The sequence below is a fragment of the Anguilla rostrata genome, chromosome 2, assembly GCF_018555375.3.
Source record: "Anguilla rostrata isolate EN2019 chromosome 2, ASM1855537v3, whole genome shotgun sequence".
In the NCBI taxonomy this organism is placed as follows: Eukaryota; Metazoa; Chordata; class Actinopteri; order Anguilliformes; family Anguillidae; genus Anguilla; species Anguilla rostrata.
Window position 1 is genome coordinate 30,669,295 of NC_057934.1, and position 21,423 is coordinate 30,690,717.

The 21,423-nt window shown below is 39.7% G+C and overlaps 1 protein-coding gene across 4 annotated transcripts in view; it reads left to right on the plus strand.

Moving 5' to 3' along the window:
• Positions 1 to 13,922: 13,922 nt before the first annotated feature.
• phactr2 (phosphatase and actin regulator 2) overlaps positions 13,923 to 21,423 on the plus strand; it is a 91,668-nt gene continuing 84,167 nt past the window's right edge. For 2 of the 4 annotated variants that reach the window (XM_064321534.1, XM_064321535.1), the window contains exon 1: positions 13,923 to 14,144. In XM_064321534.1, coding sequence (XP_064177604.1) covers positions 14,012 to 14,144 — 133 coding nt within the window. In that variant the 5' untranslated portion in view covers positions 13,923 to 14,011. The remainder of the gene's footprint in view (positions 14,145 to 21,423) is intronic. The other 2 variants (XM_064321538.1, XM_064321539.1) reach the window with 2 other exon arrangements.

Sequence of the window (21,423 nt, forward strand, 5' to 3'; positions counted from 1 at the left end):
TGCATAAAGCCAAATTTTGACCGGAATGTACAGTTTTCAAGTTTTTTTCCCAGCTAAGACCATGGATTCTTAACTGGTTTAAAATGGGTTTTCAACACTTCTGGCTGGTCAAATCTGAGCTGGTTACAGCTGGTTAAGCTGGCAGAGTAAGCTGTTGGCCGCCCGCTGTCTGCACAAGGTCAGAGGAGGTCAGAAAGTGTGATTTCTCACCAAGACGACTGACAAAAATTTGCCAGCTAGCTTTGAAAATGAAATACTCGAGTAGGACAGTAAAATAATATATTTTAATAATATATTTTACTGTACTGCTGTAAGTTACAATTGTGATTGCAAGATTTACCAATTTGTCACACACACATTACATTTGTATTAATATATTGCACATAATATATGCAATATATTATTGCTACTTTCATTGTTTTTGCATTATTAAAAAAAAAAAAAATCCTTTATTTAACCAGGGGAGGTTTAATGAAAACAGGTTTCTCTTTTTCAAGTATGCCTTGGGAGAGAGAGAGGGAGAGAACAGTTGGGTAGGGGTAGCCAGAAAGAGAGAACAGTGGTTAAGCCCCTGGAGCAGTAGATTGGGTTACAGACGCTCCTCAAGCACCCAATGGCAGAGTTCTTTCTGGTAGGGGCCCAACTTTATCTCTCCAGATACTAGTCAGCATCCCTATATGCCCACCAGGGGCTCGAACCAACAACTCCACAGTTGCCAGTCAAACATCCCACCACTAGGGAACCCTGTTGAATTGCTGTTGCTCCTGGCCCATATTGAATGGAAGTCAGTTTTCTCCTGCTCTTCTTCTTACTCTAACTCGTCTTCTGATCTCTCCATCTCTGCCTCAGTCCTCATTTGATAAGTCTAGATCAGATTCACCCTCAACTGTCCTCTCTAACCCTCAACTGCCCTATCCTATCTATCACTGAGCTCCACCCCATTGTGTGCAGAAGGTGGAAAATATAGTCAGTCAGTCCCACTATCCTCAGCTGAGGACACTATATTTAAGCAATTTCAGTAAGGGACAGACCTGGAGGATCTTGCATTTAAGCTTTTGTGCTCATTTATTATGGGGAAAGCACTGAAAGCAACAAGCCCAAGATTGCAGGAACTGAATGTAAACGCCGGCTGTACGTCTTTCTTATACATAGCCTGCGTCCCATACGCAAATACATGGTACAAATTAAGTGTGCCATTACTGGTTAGTTGCACATAGCACAGAAGTGGCGTATTGACGATACACAAGCTATGGCAGCTAGCTAACTTGCCAGCCACTATTACACTACCCCCTTAAAAAATGGGCAATGGACATGTTGCAGGCCTGCTTTACCACAGTCCCTCTTTTGTGTGCCAAGTACTGAGTTGCAGCAAAAGCTGGTGGAGAATGGTGACTGCAGGCCACTTCTGTGGAATGGCGACTTCTGACCTGTGCTTAGCTGCAGCAGCTGCTGCTCGGGGTGCTGTGTCCCCCTGTATGGCACTAAGTGATCTGCATCCAAGACCACCTCCCACCAGCAAAGCTGAAGCCAGACTCAGTACACCACACCAGAAGTGCTGAAGGACCGTGTAGGGGCCCTGCCAGTTACTAACTTTGGCAACCAGCCCTTTGGTCGGCACGGGGTAAAATACCCAGATTGCGTCTACTGGCTGAAACACCTGACTGGAGCAGTGCAGGTCGTAGTTTCTCTTTTGCTGCACCCCTGCACTGCTGACGTGCTCCCTCACCAGCTGGTGTACATGGGCCAGGCGGTCCTGCAGCTTCATTGACTTCATTGACCTATGCATCTGAACGTTCTCTACAACTTTGCCATTGGGACCACCTATGTCCGCCATATTGTTTGCCCGCCATTTTGACTTTTTAGTTGGGGCGTGGAAGCTTTCTCCGCTAAAATGTCTGAGGCTCAGCAACCATAAGTTGTAGACCAACCGAATTTGGTAGGTGGGTTCCTATGGCCCCCCACTACCCAGGCACTACAAATAACCTATATCGGCCAGATGGTGGCACTATAACAGAGGGTCATGTTTAAAAGGTCATAACTCCCACACCGTAAGTCAGATCAACACAAAACTTCATCCACCGATGCATCCGAATGTGCTCTACAACTTTGCTACTGGGACAACCTATGTCCGCCACATTGTTTGCCCGCCATTTGGACTTTTTTCTTAGTTGGGGTGCGGAAGAGCTGTAGCTCCAAATCTAAAGTGTTACGACATCTAGTGAACTTCTTTACGGCAAACGGCTAGAAGACATCCATGGCGACGCAAGTAATCCGACACCGTAGGGTCTAGTTTTTATCAGTGAGGGGAGGGTCTGGACGTCGGGGAAGCAATGGAAGACAGCGCCAGCCAGAGTGCATGCTAGGCTACTAAAAGTTTGTTAGTAAAAGCTTTTTGAGAGGATGAATAATTACTTTTCTTTGGCATGGATCCATTTGAAGACCATTTGTATCGGGTGAGTTCGTTTAGTCTTTGAATCTGTCATTATGCTGAGAAAACAGCTAAACCATTTTATTGATAGGTTTTGAGTTTCTGTGCAAACGCGCGAAAACACGCTGGTATAATACAACAATGACGGTAATACATATATAGTCCGCTTCATTTTTGAATCTGTCATTAAGCTGAGAGAAATCGTATTCTCAATTTAATCTCTTAATTCACTGTAAGCTTAGGGTTGTAACTAGGTAGCTGTTTCGTAGGTGACTTAATGCACTCAACAACACCTTCATTCATATTTCCAAACCTACTAAATACTGCACCAATGACCACAAAAATGCTCAGCTAGATGTAACTTGTTGCAATGAAGACATTCACCTGACAAAAGCGCTTTTAGACGCATATTTAACGTTGCCTATCGGTTTTGCGAATCAACTGTTATAACCTGTTAGTCAAAGCCGTATGCCAGTGACCTCATGTCAGCAGTCAACCAATCATCTTCTTTACGGCGTATGCTGGCACTGCTTACTAACTACGCACTTTTAATTTCTGGAGGAGGTCTGCGTCTTCAACGTGGCCGTGGTCTGCAACCGTCACACGTGCCGCACATTGCGCACAACCCCTACACAGACCCATTTTTACATGTACTATGCAGAAGTGTAAAACAGGCTTTAGTGTTACGACATAGTAAAGGCCTTTACGCCTAGCGGCTAGGAGACATCCATGGCGATGCAGTAGATATGTTGGGTGAAGGTATATGATCATGAGAACAAAACCATTTAACCCTCCTATTAACAAAGTTTGACCCTCAAATTGACCCCATTCAGTGTTTACGGTCTCTAAAAATATGGTTACCATACTTTTTTCAGCTGGATATTTCATGACTTTTCCTAACTTTATGGGAAAATGTGGCAAACATGAAATTAACTGAAAAAATTATTTTCAATTTCCTGTACACATGTTGTACGCATCGGTGTTGTTGGGGTCATTTTGACCCCAAACTCTATTGTTATATAAAACCATCATTTTGATCTTGTTTTTGTTGTGTTGGCTGAGTGCACTTTCACATTAATTTGTGTGTGTGTGTGTGTGTGTGTGAGAGAGAGAGAGAGAGAGAGAGAGAGAGCATGCGTGTGCGTGTGTGTGATGAGAAAACATAGTTCCCACAAGATCTATGATCATTCTCGCAACATGGCGGCGGGGGAAAACATATAATAAGGGCTGCACACACAGCACTCTAAACCATTTCTCTTTGCATTTGTGCCTCAACTAAAGATTTTGACAATGACTACCAGACAGAGGTGTATATTTTCTGCTACTGGGGTTCTGTCACAGATCTTGGAGGGTGAAAGTGATTTAGATGAGGATATGTCTGAGACTGAGGATAATGTTGAGGAGGACCCTGACTATGTGGCATCCTCCTCTGATGATGAGAATGAAGCCTTTGAGCACGGCCGGCAGTAGCTATGAGCAGGGGTGGGCTCAGCCCACCCAAACGTGCGTCTTGCCCACCCAATCAAAAGTTAAGAAAAAAAAATGTTTTTGTTCAGCCAATGGAAAAATAGCACAGAAAATACCAGTGCTGTTTCTAACATCTGATTGGGTGGGCAGCCTACAGCCCGCCTCCAAAGTCGCCCACTGCCCACCCCCTCTTCTCGTCGTGTTCAGGGCAGGCACAAACACACACTCAGAGCTCTGAAGCAGACCCGTCCGCTGCACAGTCAGTTTGTTTACATGATGTTTGAAAAAGTTGATTTATTGTTTTAGTCCGGGTAAAACTGGACTTTTAAAAATCATATAAACATTGTAGTCCAACTGAAATCGTACAAAGTCGGACTAACATACCTAGATAATGCGGTTGGGGGTCGATTTACTACGGCATATATACACTTCAATAGGCCAAAAATTAGCATGGGCGGTCTGCGTACGTTCCGTAATTTACATAGCAACTATATGCTCACTGTGGCCAAGCGGGATCGATAACTTTTCAGAAAATATATCTTTAAAAGATTTAATTCAGTCTTCTACTGGGACTTTTGCCGTTTATTAAGGGTGTGACAGAAAATTTCGGTGCCACTGACTATAATCGAATGTTTTTCACATACCGTTCGATTGAACAAGTAGGCTACCATTCAAAGTAGCCTACATTTTTATGGGTTAGTGCTGTCCGATTGTGCTAGCTACACATTAACCCTGTACGGCAATCAAAAAAGGCTAACAGTACCACTTAATTATTGTCACTTCTATCACCACTGTACTGAACTAAAAAAGGCGACAAAAGACCTTTTCTGTGAGAAATTCATTGTCAAGCATACACTGCTGGTGACATTTTAGAGCTCCGTTTTGCCCTCCCTACTATCATGGTGAAAAAAACTCATTTCTGGACGGACGAGGAGACCAACTTCATGCTATCGCAACTAAACTAAATATTAAATATTCTAAAATACATGGATGGAAAAAAAAACGCGTAATGGCCAACTATTCAAAAAAGTTGCGACAAAATTGGAGGAAGCAGGATTTATAAGAAGCTTTCATCAGACACTCCTCGGTCAATAAATCGATTATTTCCGAGTCATGTATATTGGGACAATGACAATAATCCAATTAAATCTAATCTTTGGCCAAATCAAGCTATTAATATAGATCAATTTCAACTGTGCATGTAAACGTACTGAGTGTCTCTCCTCTCGGAGCATGCCGAGGGGGAGGGGTGTTGCTATGACAACTATGAACTCTGATGGCTCACACACAGGGCAAGGCAAAGTAAAAGCACACACACGGTCTCACTGCTCGTGGAAAATCACACTCAAATGCATAACCTGCTCTAACTCGTGTATGGATTGGAACAAATTAGTGTTCTAAATGTTAGTTTAACTTTAGTTTTTGTTTATTACGCTTATTTTTTTCAGGGATCATGTACAAAAACAGTAATCTCAGAGAGAGGAGATGCTTTACATCAGATTTAGCTACTAGCGAATTTCCATCAGTAGTCCATTTGCATCAAATCAAATTTATTCGATGAAGGGAGAAGGACAGACTGAGGAGATTGATCTGTGTCTGCCAGACCCCTACCCAATGTCCCGCCCCCAGCAGCAGAGAATATTTCCCCACCAATCGGTGATTTCCACAGACTAACAGATACCACACTACTACTTTTTTAAACATATAATTACGGTGACTTTTTTAGAAAGTTCACCCATTCTCTCAGTTTGTGAATGCTGTGCTGTTAGCGAAAGCTGATAGTTTGACCAACATTACAATCCATTCCATTCATTTACTTTATCCAAAGCGACTTACAACACTTGCTGTGCAACGTTTTTTTAAGCCTGTAAGCAAGCCTAGTGTTACCTCTGCCTCTAGCGATGTTGCTGCTAGCACATCAGAGGCTCCGGCTACTGCTCCTGTACCCTCCGCAAGCACTGCCCCAAAAGCAGTTTCCTCTCTCGGCTGCTTCAGCCCCACCTCACGCGTTTAGCGACTTGAATGAGAGGGATGTTGTTTTTACCTTGCGTGGTTTTAACAACTGGAAAGCGGCACTCAAGCGTGACAGGGGGTTACAGAAGTATGCATCCTGCCACAGTCATGTACAGGCTGCAGCCACCTGGTCTGAGCACAAATGCAGAGAGGCAACAGGGGAAACCATCGACTGTATGCTGGTAGGTAAAACGCAGCTTGAAAAGAATCAATATTATGTCAAGAGCATTGGTGGTGTAGTTAAGTTTCTGTGTGTGAACGAGTTAGGGCTCCGTGGAACAACAGAAACCCTAAAGCGTGACCACCGGGACACCGATGCTGATGACATTGCTGTGGGTCTTTTTTTTAAATTGTTTGAATATACCTTAGAGAAGGACGACAAGCTAGCTGATATTGCTAAGGGTATACCTAAAAATGCCAAGTACACCTCTAAGGATATTCCGAACAAGTTAATTGAAACACTGGCAAACATGGTTCTTGGAGAGGTCAGGAAAAGGTATGCAAACGCTGACTCTGCAGGGTTTTGCATGAAAAGTGATGGGACTAGGGACAGGTGTAATGTTGAGAATTTGTCTATAATGATTCGGTTTGTATGTAATTCCATGCCAGAGGAGCATCTGATTGGGTTGCTTGACTTGCATCAACTTGATGCTGAGTACATGTCCACTGAAATACGGAGACATCTTTCTGATGCTGGCTACAGTGCTGACAACATAGTTAGCCAGTGTTATGATGGTGCATCGGTGATGAGTGGAGTACGAGGTGGTCTGCAAGCATTGCTTCAAAAGAAGCTTGCTAGATATATTCCATATATTCACTGTTATAACCACCAGTTAGACTTAGTGGTTGTGCATGCCATGCAGGCTGAGCCATGTGCCAAAAAGTTTTTCAACCTCTTTAGTTCCCTGTATAACTTCTTCCGTCACCACTATGTGTCAGAAAAGTATGACGCTCCTTGTCTCAAACGACTGGTTGAAATTCGCTGGACAAGCCATTATGATGTGACAAGGTGCATTGTTGAGAATGAAGACCGTCTTCTCACTATCCTGTCAAAGATCTCAGAGGATGATGATGCCACAGTTGATTTGTGCACTGAGGCATCAGGCCTGTTAATTCAAATTAAGAGGCATCATTTCTTTGAGATTGGCAAATTTCTAGTGCGGGTGCTTGGTGTCTTGAAACCAGCAAATGTAATTCTACAGTCTCAGTCTGTGGATATGTGCACTGCTTGTGAGGTTGTTGGTGCATCACTGGAGTCCTTCAAAGACATCCGTAAAGACGATTGTTGGACAGAGCTTTCTCAGGCACCTGCTGGGGATGATTCACATAATCCAAAGAGAAGGAGAACACTGAGTAAACACCTTGGTGAAAGTGTTGTGCTCTCAACTGTGGGTCATGCAGATTCTGATGCTCCCACCATCACCCCCTGTCAGTCTCTGAAAAGATCCCTGCTCAACATCCTTGACAGGGCCATTTCAGAAATGGAAAACAGATTTTCCAAGAAGAATGTAGACATAATGACAGCCATATCCAGTCTTGTACCAAAATCTAGTGCATTTCTAGATTCCACCTTGTTGCGCCCTCTGCATGTGCTTGCTGGCACTGCGGCAGACGATGTGAGTCTGAAAAACAAAATTCTTATTGCAAAACCAATGTTGGCCAAGAAATGTCAAAATGAAATAGACCTGTCCACTGTGTGTAAACACCTGCAGGAGTGTAAGGAAGCTTTTCCTGTGTTGCATAAATTGTATGTAACAGCCCTGGTAATTGGTGTGTCTTCAGCATCATGTGAGAGTTCCTTCTCCACACTGTCACGAGTCCTAACCCCCTATCGTCGCACCATGTTAACTGAAAGAAAGAGGAACTTGGTGATCTTGGCCCATGAGAAATCAATAACAAATACCTTAGACATGGATGAATTTGTTAGAAATTTTGGCAACAGGAAAGGGAAACAGGAGACTGATGTTGTAGATATATATATATATATATGTATGTATATATGTTACAAACCTGTAATTTTACAAGATGTATCCATAACGTTACACAAAACATTGGCTAAAATACTAACACTGCAACATGGAGAGTCACGTTAATTGCCTGCTTAGCAACCGAATACAACTATCGCCAGGTAGTTAAGTGAACATTCAGACAGTGTACCGACAGCTATTAACTAGCTAGCTACTTATCATACTATCAGATATCATAGTTCATTCATTGACAACTAGCTAGCTAACAATGACATTAGCTGGCATATTGATAGGTAACGTCACAAATATAAGATTACCGTTACCGTTCTTTCCAACCGCTGTGAGTCACTGACTTTAGCTGACGTTGTCATAAAAGTTTTCCCGACCGTGAAAACAGCCTGGCTTGTTTACATTTTGGACAGATGATACTGGGTAAATCCATCGCTGTTTCCGTCGCAGAACTTTCGACACAAGCAAATGCGGAAGCGCTACCCTAAAATTCGTTTTTACCATTTTTATTTCTATAAGGGTTATGGGAAGTGAAGTCCATAGTATGATCGACTTGAGCATTCACCTCTATTTGTTGACTACATATCCCATGTGTGCTTTCGTAAGCTCAAACTCTTCGTGGCCATGGGGGTAAACCACTGCTACTGTGTGAAGAGGGGAGTCAATTATTCACGTTATGCTTACAGGCGTTACAGTCCTTTCCGCATAATTTTGAAGCCATCTTTTATTGCTGTTGCAGCCTTTATTGAAAGCTTTACATGGGAAAGGGATCAGTTATGATTGGGGGGGACAATTAGATTCTTTACAAACATTGGGGGGGACACGTCCCACCCGTCCCCCCCGGTTCCTACGCCAATGGTTGCAGGCATAGGCGATTGCCGTAAAATAAATTTATTATTATATTATAATAATATTATTATTCTTATTATTATAATAGCCAATTTGTTATTATAGGTGTATCCCCTGGTGTCGCAGCCCTCAGCATCATCAACCTCCTCAACAACGCTGATTATATTATCTATTTTGTTTATTTGGACGCTCGTTGTAATATCCTCATATTGTCAGGTTATTTATTCAGACGTAGCCTAGATTAATGGCCTTGGCCGAGCGAGGGCATTCGTTTATTTAAACGTTTTGAAAATGTTCCAAGCTAGGCCTACTTATTATTTAATGAAGTTGTATGCGCAATGTTTTCTTGTCGGCTAGCTATTTTTATTTGCCAGAGCGCTTTGTCCGACAGTGATTGTTTTTTTATTGTATCGTGCTGAGATTGCACCTGTTACATTTTCTGTTACTAGGCTAGTGATCTGCTGATTTTATAACGACTTTGTGCTATAAAATTTAATTTTGGAAATAACTGTTGTGTTATTTGATCCTTTTAATAAACGGGAATATCAAACTTGAAACCCTTCATTCACGACTAGGCTATACAATGGATCCCTCTACTGGATCTATAATGAACTGCAACTTTCGGTTATGAAAGCTAATAGGCCTGCGGTATATTCCTAATTTTTAAACGTGTTTTTGTGAGAACGAACGTTCGGGGCTTCGTTCGGAAACACCAACAAATGTCCAAAGCCTAAAAAATGGCATTCGGCCCAGCCCTACCCTCCACTGACTCAAATCATAGGGTAGCAGCAAACTTAGAAATGCTGCTTCACTACATCCCAATTTCCCTGCTTCAAATTGTTCTTTATAAATTAGAATAGAATAGAATGCTACTTTATTAATCCCCATGGGGAAATTAATCTTCTGCATTTAACCCATCCAAACACCCCAACGCACAGCCATAAGCTGGAATGCCTGAGGGCACAATGGCTTGCATCTGATCTAGACTCTGACAACCCTGCAGTTGACAACTGTCATTTTGCCAGATTTTTGTGCCATCTGGCCAGGGATTTTAACCTACAACCTTCGGGCTACTAGCCCGCTTCTCTAACCTCTGGGCTACCCACCGCCCACCTATTATTTCTACCAGCACACCCTAATATAGCAGGCTAAAACCTGCCCTGCCTTTGAGATACCACATTCTGACCCTCCTTTTGTTTCTCAACCACCAATAAACCGTCCTGTCATCTCTCAACCACCAAAAAACCCTCCTGTCATCTCTCAAACCCCAAGAAACCCCCCTGTCATCTCTCAACCACCAAGAAACCTTTCTGTCGCCTCTCAACCACCAATAAAGCCTCATGTCATCTCTCAACCCCCAAGAAACACCCCTGTCATCTCTCAACCACCAAGAACTGACAAGTTCTCTTCCAAAAATAGAGATCTACTATGGTTCGGATCCCCAGTTGAAAGACAGGGTAGGCTTAGTGCTGCTAATATCATCAAAATGGTTCCAGGCTCCACCAGATAGGCTATGCTAGCAGTCATGTACAAGACATAAAGTCTGCATTTGAAATCTTCATAACACCATCAATGCAAAAGGATATTCTTGAGATGACAAACTTAGAGGGGAGGCATGTGTATGGTGACAATTGGAAAGAGCTGGATGTGACTCACTAGCAATCCTATATTGGGTTGCTTATTTTGGCAGGAGTGTACAAGTCAAAAGGTGAAGCAACAGTAAGCTTTTAGAATGCTGACACTGGTAGGGCAATTTTTCCAGCCACAATGTCTCTGGAGACATTTCATGTTTTCTCCCACATTATATGCTTTGATGACAGGGAAACAAGGCAGAGTCAACAGGAGTGTGACAAACTTGCACCTATCTCGTCTGAATGAAGAATTGGTACCCACGGGTACCTAGTTGAGCTGTTATGTTCATTTTTTATCAAAACTCAATTCTGGTGATTAATTTACTTTTTATTGGTGTTTCATCATTATTGAATAACTGTCATATGTTACTTATTGATGCTCTGAAGTGTTTTCTGAACCTAAACATTTGAAATATTTGACATTTTAAATATTTTTTCCTGGGGTCAAATTGACCCTGAACATAAAATGTTACTACGCTTGATAATAAAAGGTGTTTCTTTACAAATGTTATTTTTCTTTTTTAATGAGCACTTAATACCAACATAAAGCCCTGCAAACACCAAAACATACTTTGTTTTCCATTTTAGGTCAATGAATGAGATTGTACAGTCATTTGCATATTTCGCAATCGTCATATAAAATCAATACTTGATGTAAGGGGAGGATGGGGGGAGTCATGTTTTATTTACTGGGCTATTAAGATGGTCAGTAGAAAGGCCTAAAGTAGCTGAGAGAGAAACTTCGGTAACACTTTCAGTTACAATTATTTTCTGCAGGTTTATATTGCTGGGGTCAAATTGACCCCAAACCTAAAAGTTGTTAGTTAATTTGAACATAATAGGAGGGTTAAAAATCGCTCCATAGGGGGTGAGATAGTGCCAATGCTTGGACCCCTCTTAACACCGCTTGCGGCTTTAGTCATGCTTATTTCTGTTTTTTTGCCTTTATATTTGGTGAATAAATGGAGAAAAATATAAGAATAGTTTTGTAAATAATTTAAAAAAGGGGCGCAAGCTACTGAAGAGTGTTGCCATATATGCCTATATACAGCTATAATGAATGCAAATCATCTATATAAATTTCCACACTGAAACCTCTTCATATTTGACAAGCAAATAAAGTGGACTAATTATGGGGAAAAGCCTGTGCAATTGACTCTGGAAGGCAGTGTTACCAGATATGCTCATATACTGTACAGTTACAATACACCTTAAATTGTCAAATCTCATAGTTATCATGGTGAAAAATCTTCATACTTCATTCATATAGCCTAGGCCTTGCTTATCAACATTCAGCTGAAAGTGTGGACTAATTCTAGAAGTCCTGTGAAATGATCTCTTAGTGATAGTGTTGCTGGGTACAATGATACACAGTTATAAACAACTTGAATGGTCATACAGTATCTTAAAAAATCCAGCGTAAAACCTCTTCATATTTAGTATGCAAAAAGTCTAGGCCTTGCTCATCTCAAATCAAATTATGTCCTAATTATGGAAAGATCCTGTGTAATGATCTATCAAACCTACTTTTGTATGCATATAGCCTGGGCCGGAAGCATATCTATGTTCCCAAGGTTCTATGTTTCCAGGGTCCTATGTTCCCCAGTTCAATATTCTGTTAACACACATTAACGCTCCTATTGTGTTCGGGTAAAATTATACCCGAACCAATGGTTATCATTTTATTTGATTTTTAGAGCTGGGGAACATAGGACCCTGGGAGAGCACATATACAGAGCTGGAGAACATAGGACCCTTTGTCATGTTCCCATTATGTGCCATATAAATCTGGGGAACATAGGACCCTGGGAGCATAGGACACTTGGAACATAGGAATGACCCCCCTGGGCCTTGCTCATCACCAAACAGTTGAAACTGGAAACTGTTTCAAATATCCTATGTAATGGCTCCCTAAATTTACTGTTGTTATATCAGCCCATATAAAGGTATAATTACCTTAAATAGGCATATCATAATATTGCCTCAGTAAATCAGCTTCATACAGTTGGGTGACAGATTAAAGGAAAAACCAACATTAAATGTTTTAGTAAGGTGTTGGGCCACCACAAGCCACCAGACCAGCATCAATGCACCTTGGCATAGATTCTACAAATACATAATTTTCATATTCAAACTATTCAGTCACCCTCGTGCCCTGTAGATTGGGTCATTGTGTGATAGGCGGCTCACAGGACAACAGCTTCAAGTACAGCTTAACAGTGGTCAAAGTAAGCAAGACTCAGTTTCAACTGTGAAGAGAAGACTTCAAGCTGCAGGTTTGACAGGTCAAGTGGCATTCGAAGAGACCACTCTCATCAGGACAGAAATGTTTCATCATAGGATAAAGATGATACCAGAACTCAGATAAACTCAGAATTACTTTATATTCATTTGCAGTGACCCTTCCCTCTAAGGCATGGATACTCAAATCTGGACCTCAAATCCAAATCCAGCCCTGGTTTCTTTTCCCCCTTGGTAATTAACGAAGCAATTAGTGCTACTGATTGGCCAGACTCTATTCACACCTGACTTCCAGGTAAAGGGAGGGTGGAAAACCAGCAGTTCTTGGATCTCGAGGGCCATGATTTAAGTAACAGTACTCGAAGGGGACAAGTGGATCCAAATGATGCCAGGAAAACACCTCCCACAGCAGAGCCACTGGACCCCATCACTGTTTCGGTCAAACATTCAGGCCTCTAACAGTGTATGCCATACATGCACTTGCCCACTTGTCGAGAATATGGTGAAGGATGACTCATTGGACTATATCACTTTTCTCCCCCCATATCTCTGTAGACCAGTGCCTATGGTTTTTGAATTCATATTTGTAATGAGGGGCTTATGAATATCAACCTTATTATATCCCTCTGTGTGTAGTTTTCGATGGACTTTTCTTGCTGACAGTCAGATCATGTCCTCCATTGACTCAGTCACCTGAGGAAGAGTTGCAGTTTTGTTTTTCCTTACATATCACACTAAAGCACGAGCACCACAATCAAACGTGTGTTTCTGAATACAGTTTCCAACCCAATTTACTGATGCCTTTCCCATATATCTAAATGCAGATGTCCCTTTAGTCACTATTCCTATTGAAACAGTAGCAAGATGAGTGGTCTTTGTGACTGAAGCTCCTGCCATCCATTTCCCAATAACAAAAAATCACAGGTAATCTAGCCTATTCTCAAAGGTAGCATTGTCGACTATTCCTAAATTTCGTTAACATTACATTTAGTCATATCTCCAACATGGTACAATGAAACATTTTCTAATTCAGTATGCATACAGTATTTTTCATATTTCCCATATATAATTATAATAACATGAATTGTTTACACCCCAGTTCTCCATTGCTGCGATAAAACATTTCATGTTGGGTGTGCATATAATGTCAGCTCTGCAATTGTATTAAGTAGCAGCAGTATAGTAAATATACTGATTTACTGTCCGACTGGAGTATTTCATTTTCGAAATACCAGGTGAAAAGATAACTCCGTTGTATCAGCCGTCTTGCTTTGTGTTTTCTCACGTTGTACTTCCTGAAGTACAACTCTACTCAGTGTATCTGTGCGATGCACGTTCCAAAAAGCAATTGTGCAGTCGCGGTATAACTAGGCTGCTGTTATCGCTATTAATTTTCACGAGTTTTAATGGCAAGCGACGACTTTCATTCGGATAAGAACAGTTTTTTACCGATCTGCTCCTTGCAAAGAGTTCGTTCACAAAGTGACACTTCGGGTTTTAGAGCGCGAATATTCAGCAGACTACAAGCTGCCTGCTCAGGTAAGACAACCAGATGTACGATTATGGCGGGGTTTGCAGGGAAATCAAATAATGGCTGCGATGAGAAAATCTATAATGCATTGCTGTTAAATCTCCAGAATCTTACTGTCTATCATAACATTTAGCTGTTCGTATTTCCCTATCTACTGTACTTTTTATTTTAATTTTATTATTTGCATGCAGCTGTCTAAAACCTTTCGTCAATAATGCTGATATAACTTCTTAAATGACTAGGGTATATAGTATATATCTATATAATACTGATGTTTTATTTTTTATTTTATTTGCTATACGTGTCAGGATGGAAAGAAATAGATATAGAAGTGAAAAGTGAAATTCCTTTTTGATTTTGGAATGCACTTGTAGGTACAATATGAACTCAAACCTTATGGTCTAGGCTCATGTAACTCAGTAACTAATAGTATCTATTGCCTTTTCTGGTTAGTATGCCTGTGCTGGTACTGTAGTTACATAATATTCTTTGACTTGCTGCTCCAAGATTACCTGCTGTAATTAGCATCTCTAGCAGAACACACATAAGCTCTTAAAATGTGTGTGTTTTTAATTGTTTTATGAAACATGAGATCTGTTGTAGGAAATTATAATATTTTGAAATATAAGAATATGAATAATAATAGATGCTAATTAAACAAATCACAAATAATCCCTTTGTTTTAGGACTGAAATTAATTTAGAAGAGATTCCTATTTCTGAATGAAAGAATTGTGTTCTCTGCACTGGTTTGGCCTGCTACACGTTTGATTCTACATACTCTTAAATTGTGTGATCATATGTACAAGACTAAACAGAAAAGGTGTTATATTGTAGTTGCATCATTTCAAAACAGTTGTCTCATCTTTATAGTTGACTCCTAAGTGGGTTGTTTGTGTCCATTGCCCTTTGTGTTTTATACCTGCAAGAACTGAAAGTAAACTGAAAATCTTTGTTCTCTAACCATGTTCAAACAATGTTGTCATATCCATAAAGTCAAAGCGGTCTAATCTGAAATGGAGTAAGGAGATCGTAAAAATGGTGTGATTGCTGTGGAAACAAAATATATCCGCTTGCTTGCTAAGGTCTTCTGTGACACATATCAAAACCTATGTGCTTTGCAACACTGATATAGAAGACAAACATTACGCATGCAAAAGATGTGGGTTGATGTTTCACATTTCAAAAGGTCTTTATCTGTGACCTTAGTTTGATGGTCTCTTCCTGTGCTTTTTCTGCGTATTTGAACAGCTAACGCCTGTGTTAGTGCCTGGCTCTCAGTGTAATACTCAATAATATGTAGCAGGGGCCTCTGTGAAATCTCACTATAGTATTTTCAGCTGCTCATGGACTACAAATGCTAAACCCTGTTATCTGCTTTGGTGATCTGAATATATCCATTAGATGGGAGGAAAACAGACCTCTGTTTGAAAGCACCCATCTAAATGTGTTATTGTGGAACACATGCCTGTTTAAGTGTATACCGCTCGGGGCTGAAGACTTTGCAGCTGTTTCATGTCAGTCGACTGGCTGCTGCATACAGACACTGCTTTGACACAACTTGAAGCCTGCAAGATTGTGAGTTGCTGTTCCTGTATTGATTCGGCCTAAATGCTGCATCATTTTAGGAAAATCATATTTTCACACTGATTTAATGGATCACAGGTTTGTTATTTATTAATGGATCATTAATTTACTATTTCAATCTCTTTTTTTTTGATATTTTATTTATATTCCGTGTATTTGCTGAACTGTCAAGATTATCACACCGTCCTCTCTACTTGCCAATAACACCTGTCCATTCTTTTTTAGTCAATTTTTTAGACAGCCTATATGTAGCTAATGTTACCTGCAGTTTGAGCTGCAGTATCACTGGCAACAGTTTCACAGCAAAATAAAACTAGAAGAATGATTCAGTCCAGTGATGTAGAAAGCAGAGATTATAAGGAGAAATAGAAAACATTGCAGGTGGAGTGGAATGAAGATTTTACTTGAAATATGACTAAGCTAAGGATTAGATGTTGCCTATTGGTTTTTCCTGTGGTTTTGGGGGAAATGCAGCAGCTTTTTAATGGGTTACAATACATTTTGAAAGGTGTCCAAGTTTATGGAAACAACACACGGACCAAAATTCCCCCATGGACCAGAAGTTCAACTGTAAGCTGCTTTTGCAGTAGAGAGGTGTGGTCCTCAGGAAATACTTGTTCAACTGTCTACGTAAAACATCTAAATAACCTTTGTATTTCATATGGAATATTACATAATACATTTCATTCTATAAAAATAAATTATATTATATGCATTCCATTTTTTATTTCTTTTAGGTGTTATAACTTTGGCACAATGAATTGGTCCTGAGCCACTACATAAAATAACCTGAGGCCCAAAGAGCCAGCTGAGGAAAAGAAATGAGTGACCACCCCTGGGCTGGTTTACTTTTTTTTTGATGGTTAATTTAATTGTCCGCTAAACTATGCCTAAGGCTTTAATATTGATATACATTTCTGTTGTGTATTATTTACTGCTGGATTAATCCTGCATTAGAATGCTTATTATTCATAAATACAAATATTCAGAAATGGCCTAATACCTATATCATGTCATCATGGATATGGCAGGTTATCACTAAATCCTCAAATTATAACCAGTGATGGGGTGAGGTAAAAAGAGTGTAAATTTACATGCTGGAGTGTGGAGCAGGAACTTGCTTGTTTTAATAGAGCAGCAGCAAACAAGCAAACGTTTGCTTTCTGTTCTCTCTCACATTGTGAGAGCTACAACACACATAGCATAAGTGCTACTGAGAGGGAAGCGTGCAACTGTGGGCAAGGACAGAAACCATACAGCCCAATGCAGCACAGGGAGGGTTAACAGGTTTCCTTATCAAACATTCTGTAGCTTCTGTACTCATCATCAAATGTAGGCACATGGTGTGGGCCAAATACAAGATTGAAAATCTGAGAAGGAATGTAACCAACCATGGTTCTGAATTTTTTATCGCCTCATCAAGTATCTGAAGTAAAAAATATACAATGGTCCATCCTCAAACCTTTGTTGAATATATAGTGTAGGCTTTATATACACATTCACCCAAGATTTTACTGTGCTTATTTCATGCTTCTGTTTATGAAATGCATTCAGAAACCGTGCCTATTTGTTATTGAGTCTAAACCAGGAGATCATGTCGACTGCACTCAGAAGTGCTTAGGAAACAAGGCTATGTTTTTGTTGTTTTACCACAACATGAGGTCATGGGGACCATTGTGAGATCAGGTCTAAAGAAATAAGAAGTTTCACAAGTATAGCCCACCCCTTTTTATTTTCTGTTCGCAGTGCAGAAACACGTTCCGAGCTTTGGGAAACTAATTTGAAGGTACCAAGCTCTTAAATGTCATGCAAAAAATAACAGCTGCCAGTTTGAAACCACTTCCTGCAGACCTGCCTAGTTGACATGTAACTTTGTTTCCAGAATAAAGCCTTCCTTGAACAGCAGTGTTGCTTCCGGCTTGTCAAAGACACTATTCAACTGACAGCCATGAAGGCACCCTTCCTGTATCGTATAATGGCAAATAAGTCTAGCGTAGGTAGGATGTCCTGCTTTGTACAGGTAATTTCTATACAAACAAGTTAATTAGACCTAATATTAATCCTGGACCAATTTTACACAATTTGAGGTTTGGGTGGGATGTATAAATAGATGTGTTTAAAAATTGTTAAAAAAATAAATAAATAAAAATAAAATTTGTCAGTGAACATAAATACATGCTTCTGTAGAATGTATTCCATTTTAAAGAATATTTTATGTTTCAGCATTTCATTGCTGTAATTCAACTGAATTTATCACGTACTATATTTATTTTAGTGTCTTACAAAAGTACTCACCTCTGAATTTAGCTCATATTTCATATACACACTACACAACATCCTGTTTTAGACTAATTTTCATGCACTGGTTCATTGCAACCTATTGTTAACCCCTTAGCGCAAACCTCCTAGTGACTGGCACTCCTGCAAACAAATTATCAGTAGAAGCAACAAACTCTGAGTTTTAGCTTTATTAGTACACATTACACAACAACTATGATAAATATGGAGTTTCTAAGTGCTACCATAGTCACGTAGGTCATTCATTTAACAAGCACCTCCTCTCTGCCGTCTCATCTGCAACTATATCATTCAAGCATGACAAAACCAAACAATAGCATCCATTTCACCATGAAAAATTTGTATTCTGTCATAACAATGAGATAAAGGCAGCAATAGCCCAAAGTTATGCCAATACAGTGGTGACAAACACTGCTTACTGAATAGCAAAATAAACAAGTGATTTTTGTGGAATTATACCACGTCATTCTACTATCAATATCTGTGACTAAATATGGAATAAATATACAATCTTACCATTGGTTTTACATGTAAAGATGTCCCTTTCAAGATTTAGTGGTCATTTGTTGAACAATCAATTTGAGAAATAAACATGCAAATATTTACAACAGCCATGCGCAAAACCCCACTTGCATTTTATTTCAGTGTAACTCCTTTCAGTTCATTCTCATTAAATTTTTTATTGTGTAGAGGACAGTACACGCTTTCCAATGGTATTTAACATGTTTCCTTTTTACAAAGAGTGAGAGCCCCCTGTATCTCTTCAGCACATCGTTGTGCATTCAACTGTAGTATACAGTAATATACAAGCACCTGTTGAGGCGCAATTGTTTTATTTAAATTTTTATTTATTATTATTATTATTATTATTATTATTATTATTATTATTATTATTATTTTGGAAGATTTTACAAATTTTGCCAACTCAACAGCATGGCTAAAGCAAATTCTCTGGGAAGCATGAAGTCTAGCTAGGATATATACGGAAATGTACATATTGCTGCTTGTAACATTTTGATTATTTATGTATTTACGTCATATTGTTGATATTGTTATAATTGTATTGATCATAAGCAGTGGAGCAATTTTAAAGGGGAAGCTGGGCACCGAATTACACAGGGGCACATATATCAATAAACAATACCCCCCCCCCCCCCACTCTTATCACAGTAAAATGTTTTTTTACAGACTACTAATAGGAATTTGGAATACCACACATAGGTCACCTATAGGGAATAATTCAGTGTCGAGTCTGGTCACACATGACAGTTTTGGATAGATTAGGCAAGGCAGGATGTCTACCCACCAGAGCAATATAAGACAAATATAGGCTATTTACGTTATATTGGTTCATCTTTGAAACAGCTATTCCACTGAATAGGCCTAATAGTTTTAGCAGCAGTGAAAATCCTGGCAGTAGCCTACAGCACAGTTGAAGAGTGATAGTTTTAAGATAACTTACAGTAACTTCAGCCATATTGCTCAGTTGTATGATCCCAAAATAAATAACATTAGATAAACAATGGAAGCATTCAACTAAAACTGAAATGCTTATGTGGACTTGTTTTCAGTCAAACGCAATAAATACAATTCTGTTAGCCAAGTTAAATAGCTAGCTATATCTGCCATTGGTAGGCCTATATGGTGCTACTTAAAAAAGCAACTTAAAACTAGAAGAGCCTGCCACAGATGTTTACTAGGGGAAAGTAGGCCTGTATAGCACCTAAGTAATTTTGTAATTGTGTTTTTTCAAGATGAAGCTACCCCAAGCAAGGACAGCGATATTGTTTATTCCATTTCTACTGTAGGCTAAATGATCAAATTTACCTCATAAAATCACGGCTCCAGTATCTTCTATTAGCAGTGATTTGTCCTGTAATTGTTGATATGCAGCTATCCAAAGAATGGTATCAAAAGTTTTTAAGTATTGTAACATGTTGTAATGTGAATATTTGGACATTTGTGAAGTTATAAGTTAGGGAAAAACTGAATGAACTGTTTTTAATGAAAGATTAGGCCAGGCTCAATAAAAACAATGATATTGATTACATTTGGGTCTTTGATTTGTGATGTTATGCTGGTCTGAGTGGTTATTTTCAACCTGAAGTAGTTCATGTTTTTTGATGGGTCATTCTATGGCTTTTATTCTATAGCAAATTGAGGAAAGGATGTCTCTGTATTCTGTAAATTATGTTATTACTTTAACGTTACTAGCATATTGTCCTATATAAACTAAATGAATGTGATGCTATCTCAATCCTAAATAATTTGGCGCCCACACTATTACCTTGGCCCACCCACAAATGAAATCCTGCCGCCTCTGCTGCTCACATGGAAAATCAACTCCGCATCTGTTCACACAGGACGGCGACAATGAAAACTGCCGGAACATTTAAGGGCTAAGATGCATGTGTGTGAAAGCTGGGGCTTTAGATTTGCTTTTAAACTTGGGTGCTCACTAATGGAACAGCCAAGTCAGTGTTTTTGACAACCAAATGACCTATAATTTCCCAATGTGTGTAGGGTGGCACCTGGGGTAGCCAATCAATTTATTTGGGGGGTCAGGTGCCACCACAGGCCCACCTCTGCACATGCCCCTGATTGTAAGAGACAACTGTTAGCCTATGCTAATAATAGTCAGCACTTTTGTATTTGGGGCTAACTAACAGCCCTAGCTGTTAGTAGGAATGGAAAATACTCATTCAAATTTACTGTATGCTGGTATGTGCTGGATGAATGTAAAATTTCCCTTGGAGTGATCATAATTGTAATGTGTCATCCCAGCCTCATGTAACAAAAGAATACATAATGTAGAGTGTAGAAAAACATACAAATGTGAATGATTACATATTTATGTATGTGTACCACAGTGTGTCACAATGTGTTTGCATTATTTTGCGATCTTTCATCTTAAACTATTGTAAAGGGTCAGATCTACAGTGGGCTCCAGAATTATTGGCACCCTTGATAAATATGCACAAAAAATGCCGTAAAAAAATGCTCAGCAATAATACAGTTATCGACATAAGCTTTATTTTCCAACATGTGTTAACTAGTGTGCTTGATTAATGATTCATTGGAATCAGCCAAAGTAATCAACCAAATAAAAGATATTTCCCCAAAAAACAGGTTCCACAATTATTGGCACCCCCGGTTTAATACTTTGTGAAAACACCCCTGGCAAAGATGACAGCCATGAGTCTTTTCCTATAATTTGTGATAAGGTTAGAGAACACAATTGGAGGGGTTTTTGACCAATGCTCCATGTAGATATATTTGGGTTTGCGCTTTTGGACCCCCCTCTTCAGTTCAGACCACAGGTTTTTGATGGATTTAAGTCTGAAGACTGAGATGGCCATTGGAAAACATGGATGTTGATTTCACTTAAGCATTTCTGTTTAGA